The sequence below is a fragment of the Miscanthus floridulus genome, chromosome 18, assembly GCF_019320115.1.
Source record: "Miscanthus floridulus cultivar M001 chromosome 18, ASM1932011v1, whole genome shotgun sequence".
In the NCBI taxonomy this organism is placed as follows: Eukaryota; Viridiplantae; Streptophyta; class Magnoliopsida; order Poales; family Poaceae; genus Miscanthus; species Miscanthus floridulus.
The window spans coordinates 17,338,849-17,351,097 of NC_089597.1; the positions used below are offsets into that span (position 1 = coordinate 17,338,849).

Sequence of the window (12,249 nt, forward strand, 5' to 3'; positions counted from 1 at the left end):
GCAATTTCTCCGATGACCGTACCGGGTCTCGCAGGCAATGCCTGGGCAATTTCTCCGATGACCGTCCGTTTATTATTTTTATTTGGCATCATGTATTTCTGCTACCAGGAAGGATATTCATATTATTTTATCAGCCACTTAACGCTGTTACTAGGCTAAATGGACGGCAGTGCTATCTAGGAAAGAAAATTTTAATTTAGTGACAAATAAGAAAGTTTAATTTTTTAGTTCCAAATACAGAAGACTGATTTGTTTGGATGCCAAACACATAATTCTTTCTGTAATAAAACGATGCCTCGATTTTAAAGTCATCAGTTTCCTGTCCCCCTCCAGAGCACGATATATAGTACTAGCTGCGGCTCTGCGATGGTAGAAGAGACCAATCGACTAGCCTACAAGTAAACAAACCACAGCTGGACTCAAGTACCCAGCTGCTAGACGCTGATCTGAGCTAGCTCTGGGCCTCTTTCTTCTCAAACACAAGCGGATACCGTGTCATCAAAAAGAAAGACGAAGGTACAGCAACAGCAAATTAAGGCAACGTTCGTGCATACAACGGGATCCATCCATGGCGTCACCGTTATGTGGAGGTAAGTTTCTAGCTGCTCCGATCCCTCCATCTGCTAGCTAGTGAAGAACAAATAAAGATGGTTTAGTTTCGATCTGCCCCTCAAATAAAAGCCATACGCTCGATCGTAATCTTGGTACCGTGGGAGCGGCAATAGTGTGCCACGTACGTGTAGCCTTAACCCTCAAGTTTTATTGTGTTGTTTGTTGACTTTGAGCTCTGAGCCCCCTGCCTCCCCTTTTTATTTATTCAACTCAATATATATAAATTACAGTTCTGCTCGTTTACTTAAAAGGAATATGATTTAGGATTCGTGTTAAGGACCCCTCCAATTAACTACGCTAAATCAAACCTTCGTCCATTAACCACACTCAATTTAGTATTGTTAACCTGGCCGTCCTTAGAGTCGCATCATCGTTCCTGTTATCCACAACCCGTAGGAATACACATGATCTTATACATATACAAGTGTACATAGTTCACTTCAGCCTCTCCAAATGAAACTTAATACACTTTTACACCACACGAGTTTTCATGTTTTAGTTTAAACACATGCCACAACATAAGTCTAGGTATACATTAAGTTAATTAAAAGACACACTCGTGCTCATGTCCAAACCACAAGCTGTCACATCATCACATGGGTGCTATCACGGTCAGGTATATGCTACAGCTGGGCATAGATATTGGACTACACTAGTTACGTTGGTTGGGCCTGTAAGTCGTCCTTTGTGTCGCGGAGTTGTATTGGACCTAGCCCATTAAGTTTTTTCTCTCTATGTTACTCGCTGTGTAGTGGTTGGGTGGACATCAACTAAGAACTAAAACCTAAATTTCCTGCTCCTTCGTCCTCCTTTCGCTTGAGACGACGCCGATATGCTCTCCAACCGCGCGTGCATGCTTGGCACAACCCTCGACCTCTTCCATTATTGTGATAGAAGGTATCAAGAGCTAGGTCAATCGAATCGCGGAGTCTGGATTCGTAAAATCCCCTGGGGCTGGGGAATCGCCGAAGATCAAAGCACTCCGCTTGATTCCTATCGATTCCGGTTATTCCACTGAGGTTGGATCCGATGAGGCGTGCGATTGTGATTGGTTCTAGCTCTACCACCCCATCCACCGCCCACCCCGCTGGCACAAGGACCCACCCTCACTACCCGCATGGCTACGGCCAAAGAAAAGCTTGACGGATTGGTGGCGCAGATGAATTCAAAGTTGAAGCTAATGGAGACATTCAAGCGATGGTGTCCGTTCTCCACTGAGGTCTGTAGTAGTGTGCCCGAAGATGAAGCCAAGCCTGCATTTAGGCCCTGTTTGGTTGGACTTTCGAACCTGCTTTTGCTTTTGAAAAAGCCAAAATCCAACCAAAGGACCCAAAGGCCACAGCTGCTTTTGCCCAAGGTCATTGAGAATTCAAAGTCATGCCTTTTGGGCTTACTAATGCCCCTACAACCTTTCAATCCTTGATGAACACTATCTTTTAGCCATTGCTTCACAAGTGTGTATTGATCTTTCTTGATGACATCCTCATTTATAGCTCCACCTTGGAAGACCATTTAGACAACCTTCAACAAGTGTTCCCCATTCTGAATCAACACAACTTATTTCTCAAGCAATATAAATTTTTGTTTCCTCGACAAACCTTGGAGTATTTTGGTCATATCATCAGTGCCCATGGCATGGCTACTAACCCCCAAAAGATTCAAGCTGTAGTTGATTGGCCAACTCCTAAGGATGCCAAGCAGTTAAGGGGCTTTCTAGGACTCTCGGGATATTACAGAAAATTCATCAAAACTACGGAATCAATTTTTTGTCCTACTCATATCCTGGTCCTGCCTGAATTCACTAAGAGCTTCAATGCTGAAACTGATGCCTCCTCAACTGGTATTGGTGCGGTCTTGTCTGAGAACAACCATCCTATGGCATACATTAGCAAAGCCTTGTGACCAAAAGAACAAGCATTATCCACTTATAAGAAAATGAATGCATGGTAGTGATTTTAGCAATGACCAAATGAAAGTCATCTCTGCAGCATAAAGAGCTGTTGATGCATTATCGCGCCAAACAAAATCCCTTTCGTTAGTTGTTTAAACTAGCGCACCTAAATTGCTGGAAATTGTGTTGGAGGGTTATACTCAAGAAAACCACAGCAAACAACTCCTGCTGAGCTAAGTCTTACTGGTTCTAATGACAAGGGCTTCTCCTTAATTGATGGCGTCATCAAATACAAAGGCCGCATCTGGCAGGGTAATCAATCTCTGAAGCTCACCATGATGTCTTATTGGACTACATTCCAGTGGTGGGGGTCCAAGTGGTATCACTGCCACCTACCACAAGGTTTTTTTTGAAAGAAACACCTACCACAAGGCTAAATCTCAAATATGAAGAATTACATCAAGGAGTATGTTGCTACTTGTGAGGTATGTGCTCAAGCTAAACCTGAACACAGTAGATTACCAGGCTTACTGCAGCCCCTTCCCGTCCCAGCTTTGGAATACCATTAGCTTAGACTTCATCAAGGGTTTGCCAAAATACAAAACCTTTGACACCATATTAGTGGTCATTAACAAGCTTACCAAATATGCCCATTTTCTATCTTAGCTCACCCTTACACCGCTCTGACTAGCGAGAGAGAACACTTATATTATCTGTATTGAGCCTTTTTTGGTGCCCCATGATACTCTTATCTTGTGTTTCTTTGAGAGGATGAGATGGGATAGGATAAACCTGTCCTTGGTTTTTTTAAGATGGGGTCATCTCACTTCTATTTTGTTTGAAGGAATAGGCCCATCTCAATGTTTTGTTTGGTTGGGGTCTTACAGAGATGCACAACGGTGGGATCCCTGGCATCCATGCATGCAGTTGTCATTCTCCCTTTAACTATCTCTCTTTTCTTCACATGGACACCCCTCGGCCACAACGTCCCCACCGCTCAACCATGCCTCCCCATTGTTAGCCCGCCACTCGGCCCGCTCAACGAACTTGGATGGAGAAACGACATAGACGAAAGTTCATCCCAACCTCCATTTACACTTCTGACGGTATGAGCATACCATTGTTTCGTTCTCTCAGAAAGGGAGAGTGGAAACAATTTCCATTTTAAGGTCTCATGTGTCATGCCTGGAATATTCAAGCATGAACACAATTGCTCAAATTCCTGAAGGTGGACATACTGATTTTCGCCTTCTTCTCCAGAGAAGGTTTGCACCCGAACCATGGCTATGAAAACAGGGCGAAGCTCATAGCCATCTGTAAATATAGGATGTGATGATGGTGGAGGCTCCAACAATTCGCCCTTTGGAGCGGAGAGTTTATAAATAGGAGTGGACTAATCAAGGGTCAAGGTCGCCCAAGGATAAAGATAGATAATTGTTTTTATGGGGAGAGAGGAATTTCCTAAGGTTTCTCTAGTTGATCTAGGAATCAAGGTTACTATAAGTTTACTTACTTCGGGACATCAGAACACTAGCCTCAGACTGAGATGAGAAAGGGGCTAGGAAGTTCAGACTACGGTCCTGCAAACACCAACCCGAACGTGGTGGACTACGTCGGCCGTCAGGGCTATCATCACCTGGAGCTACCACAACTATCCGTAGGGATGGGTGCAATTCCAGGTAATCGCAAGACTAAGCACCATGCCTATTCCATTGATTACTACTCTAGTTTTGCAAAGACTAGAGCACTTGATGCAAGCGAGAATCCAATAAATAACTTAAAGTAAATACTGAGTTAAGTAATTAAAGAACTTAGGAATAGTAATTGAAGAACCTAGAGATTACTCAAGGACGAATCCAATCTGTAGAAGTACAAATTCGAGGAAGATCCGACAGATCCGGCTCCTCCTTAGCTCTCTCCTCTTCTCTCTCCTTATTTTTTTATTTTACAACTAGATGGAATTCATCTAGAGGGACACTACTACAAAGGTTATGAAATTATGAAGCTCTGAAGCGTAGGGTATGTAGAGGTGTGTCTCATGGAGGGGGTCTGGGGCGCCTTATATAGGGAGAAGATAGAGTAGCGGCCATGGAATGGAGATGGAGTAGGGGGCAAGGACTCTAGGTGGAGTAAGGGGCAAGGAATCGCCATGTCATCGATCCGCGTCAATTCTTCCAACCCCCGTTGGATAAACCGACCTAAAACTGCCTTAGAATCAACGGTGTAGATCGTAGGAAGGAGTACGAGGCGGTGGGGAGTATGGGCCACTCCCATGGGCCGGGCAGCCTCCCTAGTGGGTCGGGCAGCCCACTATGGTGCCAAGTAGGCTCCTCCTTCTGGTGGCGAGGCTTGAGCTCCGTCTTGAGTCGTCTTTCACAGGTTTCGCGGGTTGAATCACTTGTTAATGTCGGTTTGCTTGTTTGGAGTGTATGCCAGTGGTCCCAGAAGCTGTTTTATGGATAAATCCTCCTACAGGCATGAAATCACCAAAGCATGTGAAATTTATTAGTTTAAACCCCTATACCTATGTTTGGTGGTGAAATTAAATATAAATGCAGGTTATGTTGACGGTTTATAATTGGTGTTAGTGACCGTCAACAACAACCACCTCAGTTACTGGATTAACCGGGGCGGGCACCATAAGCCAACCACCTCAGTTAATCGATTATTTTCGGAGGCGGTCATTATAAACGTCCACCTCCATAAATCGATTTACGGGGACGGGCGTCTTAAGATGTCCGCCTCGGTTAATGATTACAACAAAAAATAATTCATAACTTTTTTTCATATGAACTCGGATAAAGACAAATATTATACCAAAATTGTAGCTTTCAACAAGATCTAAAACTTTGTAGTTGAAAAGTGTTTGAATTGAAACTGTTTAGGGTCCCAAAATATTGTTGTAAGTGTATAGATTTTGAAATTTAAAATTATCAAACGATCTCGGATGTTGACATGGTCTATACAAAAGTTATAGTTCTCAATAGAATCTACAACTTTGTAATTGAAAAGTTTTTAATTTGAAGATGTTTAGAGTCCCAAATATGTGTTCGAAGATTATAGATTTTGAAATTTAAAATTTAGAATTCATAAACGATCTCAAATGTTCACATACTTAATACCAAAGTTCTAGTGGCCGACCTGATCTACATGTTTGTTATTGACAAGTTTTTTATTTAAAGTTATCTAGAGTGTCAAATATGTGTTTGAATTTCAAATGTTTTGAGACTCAGTTTTTTGAATCTTTCAAACTATCTCTGATGGAGATACATCCTATACCAAAGTTATAGTACTTGACAAGATTTAAAACTTTACAGTTAAAAGTTTTTCATTTGAGTTCATTTAGTAGCCAAAATATCCAATATAAGATTACGTAATATTGATATAAAAAGATAACATATATTATATATAAACATGAATGAATGTGCGGTGCATTGGTAGAGACGGAGGCGAGCACATTAAGTCGCCCGCCTCGATTAATGGGATTAATGGTGGTGGGCACTTTAAGGCGCCCGCCTCCGTTAATCAATTAACCGAGGCGGGCAAAACAACCGTCTCCGTAGGTCACCATTAACGGTGACCTTTGGACGGAGGCTGTTGCGTTGTCCGTCTTCGTTAATAAAAAATGACCGCCTCCATTAAAATTAGTGTAGTAGTGTTTGGAACCTAGCAATACCTAAAGTTGTTTGGTTTTAATAGTTGGATGGCTAAAATAGACTTTTTCCTTAAATATATTAGAATTAGTTGTACTATGTTAAACTATACGATTTCTAACAAAGGCTATCATATAATATAATTCTTCTTTTATCGTAAAAAAAAATTCTTTACTGCAGGTAAGACGTTACTATTACTGCTAGTTGTTGCGGCCACCCTGTCCTTGGAGCATGGTGTACCAGTTCATGGATTTTTGGCCACCAGCTCCGACTGCCAAAGGAGTTGCGGCAACATCACCATCCCCTACCCTTTCGGCATCGGGGCCGCCTGCTCCCGGGAGCCCTCTTTTAACGTTTCATGCCTCGTCGATGGACAAGGGCAAGAAGCGGCATATCTCCGGGTCAGGCGGGGCTCCCTTTTTAAACTGTTTGGAAAGTTTGGAATCGATGTGTCCCAAGGCGAAGTTCGCGTGGAAAGTCCCATATCCAGTAGCTGCCGCAATGACCCCAAGTTGGAGCCCCTCTTCGTACCAGTCCACCCTTTCACAGTATCCAACAAGAACAAACTCACAGCAATCGGGTGTGCTATCGTCGCAGGAATCGGTAGCCAGAGCCAGGATGGGTACACCAGCGCATGCGGATCATTCTGCAACCAAGATAGCATGGGCAATATTACAGAGTGTGCTGGCATAGGTTGCTGCCAGACTTCCATCCCCTCTCCAGGTAATCTGAGGACCTTGAATGCCTCGTTTATTGTAACAGCAGACAGTATGCACATCTCTGCGCCCCAGAAGTTTAGCAGCCCGTGCAGCTACGCTTTCGTCGCCGACGCAAATTGGTTCAAATTTGATCCTTTGTATGTCACCTCGACAAAATTTGGAGAAATGTATGGATCAGGAAGCGACCGTGGAGTTCCTTTGGTGCTCGATTGGGTTGTTGGTAACGGAACTTGCGAGGAAGCCGTGAAGAATGCATCTTCATATGCATGCCTCTCCGACAACAGCGCTTGCTTGTATCCATCCATTGGTCTAGGGTATCGCTGCGAGTGCCTTGTAGGTTTTGAGGGCAATCCCTACGTAGACGGAGGCTGTAAAGGTCAGCATGCATCCATCTCCATAATCACTACTTTTATCTTAAACTGTAATGATTCACTTTGTCAATTGTACTTTGCTGTCGACTATTGCTCACCAAAATATCTACTACTATGTTCATCCCACAGATATCGATGAGTGTGCTTTCCCAAACGTGTGCAGTCGTGGTACCTGCGTTAACGCCATCGGAAGCTACATATGCACTGCGCGTCAAGGCATAGGTACATTTTAGCAAGACGAGATTTCCTTTTCTCGTTGAATTTGCAACAACCGCCTTACTGTTACTAACTGAACGTCCTCAAAGAAACCACATTATTAACGTCTCAGGAGGTGTGCTAGACAAAGATTAATGCTAGGAATTCTCATAAATATTACTTGTAGGTTCTCAATAGAGCCTTCATCTTAATCCTAAGAGTAAGGCTAATAATACAACCGACTGCTGGCTGTAAGGTTTCTTTGTAGTCTTCTCTCAGCCTACCCGTATAGTAAGTTAGCTTTTCACTATTAATACATAGCCCACTTATCTCTCTCGTAAAGTTTCTCGGTTCTTGTGTATAAGCCGGCTATAAGCTTACAGCCCACTTCTCCTCTCTCTCATCTCCTCTCTCCTCCACCTCAGCATTTAACCAGCTTACAGCATGTTATTATACTTGCTCTAATGAGACACCCTAGAAAATAGGTGATATTTTAAGGTTGTCTAAAGTCAACTATTGTTTTTTAGCCTACTAGTATCGTACTTCCAAGCATTTAAACCCCAACATGTAAACAAAGAGAATTTGTAGTCGTCATAGGTTAAAATTGTTAACTTCAGACAGCCGCAAAATATACCTAACTTGTATCGGAGGGAATATGCAACGACCATGTCGATCCATAAAACGAATGATCGTATCTCATCTCCAAACAGATCATATGAGCATGAGTGAACTCATACTTCAAATTGTTTATCACTTCTTTATATTTTTCTTTTAGAAAATGGGGACAGATGTCACAGATCTTGGTATTTATGGATATGCAAACATCACCTAAAAATGCCAAAAAAAATGGCTTTAAAAAATAAAAGTAACGGTATTGTGTGAACTTAGTACCCACATATGGACCATAAATTACGGAAAACTGTGAACAGCCACATATCTTACCAAGATGTTATTGCTTTATATACCTATTTACACATTTCTCAATTCTCATAATGATATAGGATTTAGTAAAAAAAGAATACTTACAAATCACTATATAGGTGGCTTCTGCATGAGAAATCAGGGTGTCCCTACCAACTTTGAGGAAGAATGAGACCGATATCTAGCTAATTATTTTTATTGATATTTCTTAAATTTCGTTTAACTCAGAAGGTAATCATAAACACATCTACACAGTTTCAGGTGTAATCATTGGTATAGGAGTTGGTAGCGCGGCAGGCTTTATGATTTTGGTTGTCATTGCATTCTTTATTACTCAAAGGTTTAAGCACAGGAGGGCAATGAAGTTAAAACAAAAGTATTTTGAGCAGAATCGTGGACAATTATTACAACAGTTGGTATCCCAAAGGACTGACATTGCGGAAAGAATGATCATAACTGTGGATGAGCTTGCAAAGGCAACGAACAACTTTGACCCAGCTCGTGAGCTAGGTGGTGGAGGGCATGGTACTGTTTACAAAGGTATTTTGTCGGATCTACATGTTGTGGCTATCAAGAAGTCAAAGATAACAGTCCAAAGAGAAATAGATGAGTTCATAAACGAGGTTGCCATTCTCTCGCAGATCAACCACAGGAATGTAGTAAAAATTTTGGGATGTTGCCTAGAAACGGAGGTCCCATTGTTGGTTTATGAGTTTATTTCCAACGGAACCCTTTGTCACCATCTTCATGTTGGGAGTCCAAGATCACTATCATGGAGAAACAGGTTAAGGGTCGCATCTGAAATTGCAAGTGCCATTGCCTATCTCCACTCATCACTTTCAATCCCAATCATCCATAGAGATATCAAATCTAGTAACATACTTCTTGATGATACCCTAACATCAAAGGTGTCAGACTTTGGAGCATCAAGGTACATTCCATTGGATAGAACAGGAATAACCACAGTTGTCCAAGGGACTATAGGATACTTGGACCCTGTGTACTTTTATGAAGGCCGCCTCACTGACAAAAGTGATGTCTACAGCTTTGGTGTTATTGTTGTGGAATTGCTGACAAGGAAGAAACCATTTTCATATTTTTCATCTAACGGCGAGGGCCTTGTTGCACATTTTTCCAAATTACATGGTGAAGGCAATCTGATCGAAATACTAGATCCTCAAGTTATTGACGAGGGAGGCCAAGAAGTCCAAGCAGTGGCCGCACTTGCATCATCATGTATAAGGTTAAGGAGTGAAGAACGACCAACCATGAGACAAGTGAGCCGTGCACTAGAAGGCCTTCTCTCACCTGAGAATCATGCAGGGGCTAATAATATGTTGGCAGAGGAATTTGATGAGAATGGTCAGATGATGATAGGTTATCCATCGCCTGATGAGGGGCAAAGCATGGGGGAATCTACTAGATGGTACAGTTTGGAACAAGAATCATTGATGGCTGTGCATTCTCGGTAGACAATTTCTTGGCATGCCCATGTTGTGATATTTGTAATGAGTGTGCACTTGTCTAAACAAAATTGGAACTAATATCAATGAGTTTAGTTTACTTCGATTCCAATGAATATGATGCATTACTTTAGGGCTCTTCCAGAAGATATTTATATAATACTTATATATGGCTCCGAGTTGCTATTGTGCACTGATCACTTGATGAATAGAGTTGAGAGAGTTTTTGGTCTAAGGCCCTGTTTGGATACGCTTGTCTGAGAATCGATTTTAATAGGCTTTTCCAATAAGCTGCGAACTCTGATTCTAGTTGTTTGGCAATCCTGATTATTTCCCATAGATTCTCTGTCATGAGTGTAAAATAACACGTATGCCTCTGATTCTGAATATGAACTCTGAAACTATAGTACTGGATGAAAGAGTTTTATCACAGTCCAGGAACTTCAATCTTGTAATCTTTTTCTCGATCGGGTGTTCAGCCCGTTTTTCATTAAGAGGAAAGGTAACCAAATGTTACAAGGACGATACAACAGACTCGCAAGTAATCTTTGGATTACCAACGCGACCCCACAGGCACAAATGAGCTTCAACCTCGGCAGCCAGTAGTGTAGTGAGTGAAACCGCAGAGACGACGAAGCAATCGACTGCGGCAACACCAACCAACTACTGGACAAACCAAAGCGAGGAGTAGCATGAAGCACAATCAGGCATAGCACAGCGAGAAGCAACTCCAGGCAGGGAAGCGGAAGGAGCAGAAGCATAGCAGGGGACATGATAGCGCTCCAACGACGCCTTCAAGAAGGGAACTGACATCCGCAGACGCCATCATCGTTGACAGAAGCACACGGGGATTTTCATCCCAGAATCTGCCTCGGCGACCCGAACGGTGAAGGCTTCGACGACGCCTTCAGGAAGGGAAATGACGTAGACTGCGCCATCGCCGACAGCCTAGAGCAAGAAGCCGGGTAGGGTAGACACCCAAGCACAGTAGTCGACACTGTGGGTCAGGGATGAAGCAAGGGCTCCACCACGCCGAGGGAGAAGCCGGCCACGGCCTGGCCGCCATGGGGCGCCACGGGCGCCCCGGCCCCGTTCGCCATGGAGCTCCACGGGTTGTGCAGAACCAGCCAGCCCGGCCCCCAGATGCACACGATGGAGGCTTGTCCACGACATTCACAGAACACCGGACTAGAAGGGAGACGGAGCCGGACCAGTGGTGCGCCACGCCGCCACCCGCCGCGGAGCAGGACGCCCGCTACCACGACCGCCGACGCCGACGCCGCATCGGCCATAGGCGCGGCGCCCGGGCCACAGCCAAGAGGAGCGGTGGCGGACAAGGACGCCGGAACCGGCAGTCCCGGCGTGAGATCCGGACCCTGAGGTCCAGGATCCACCCCATCGGCGACCCGACTCGTCGGAGAAAGAAGGGGGCCGCCGTCGCATCCGCCCTGGGCAGGTCCACTGGCACCGCGACATCCACCGGATCTGGAGCAGAGCTCGCGAGATCTGGCCATGGAGGGCTTGGATCCGACCTAACGACGACGCCAACTGTCGGAGTTACTAGAGAAGAGGAGGTGTGGTGGGGGTGGAAAGGGGAGGGGGCGTGAGTCTGCGGTGGGAGGCCCGTTTTTTAGCACCGCCGCTGGCCGCCGCTTGCCGGAGAGAGGCGGCAGCGGCGGCCGGAGGAGAGGAAGGGGCGGGGTCTGGTAGCGCCGGCAAGGGACCCCCCGAGTCACCCGTTGGGGAGCGCTCAGGGGTCAGGTTTCTTATCCTTAACCAGGCCAGGTTTCTTGTAATCCAATCACCTATTCGCTCGAGTACCTAAACCACAATCATAGAACTACGTATCAGGAACAACGACTTTGATTAAGGCTGGTTGAATTGTTCACATATGAAATCAAAGAAAAGGATCAAGGAACACGTATTGTTGGCTGGTTAAGTTGAGCCCTGCGCACAGCACTAAAGCAAAGCAGCAGTAGCCCTTCACCGCTGGGCATCCCAACGTGGGCAGCACCACTCTACCTCTCCCTTCCTCGTTTTCTTGTTGTGCCAGCCTGCTTCGAGCTTGTAAATGTCTAAGCACCCGCCAATCGCTTGATTCCACCGACGTAATCGCCAGAACGCCAGTGTCGCTGGGCGTAGAGCTTACCATTGGTAGCTGCTAGGAGAAGTAATTTTTCGCGCTAAGAGATCACAGCCGCTAATAGCTGTTTAGCCGGAGATAGCCGCTAAAATGCGCTTCATTTTTTTTTAAGCTGCAGCTAAACCGTAGATGGGCCAAAAAAACGGTCAGCCCAAATAGGGAATGAGGCCTGCTCTGGTCTCTCACGCTCGTCTCTCCCAGTTCTCCACAGAAAGCGACAGCTGTGTCCAGTCCCCAGAACACAGATCCCCGAGGCAGCGGCGAACCGGAGACGGCGCGCG

General features: G+C 44.7%; 1 protein-coding gene across 1 annotated transcript; it reads left to right on the forward strand.

The window, feature by feature from the left end:
• Positions 1 to 414: 414 nt before the first annotated feature.
• On the forward strand, positions 415 to 9,931 carry LOC136521629 (wall-associated receptor kinase 5-like). Its single transcript, XM_066515384.1, has 4 exons — positions 415 to 590; positions 6,337 to 7,251; positions 7,376 to 7,468; positions 8,618 to 9,931. The coding sequence occupies exons 1-4, from the start codon at positions 569 to 571 to the stop codon at positions 9,832 to 9,834; spliced, it is 2,247 nt and encodes a 748-aa protein (XP_066371481.1). The 5' UTR covers positions 415 to 568; the 3' UTR covers positions 9,835 to 9,931.
• Positions 9,932 to 12,249: the final 2,318 nt, after the last annotated feature.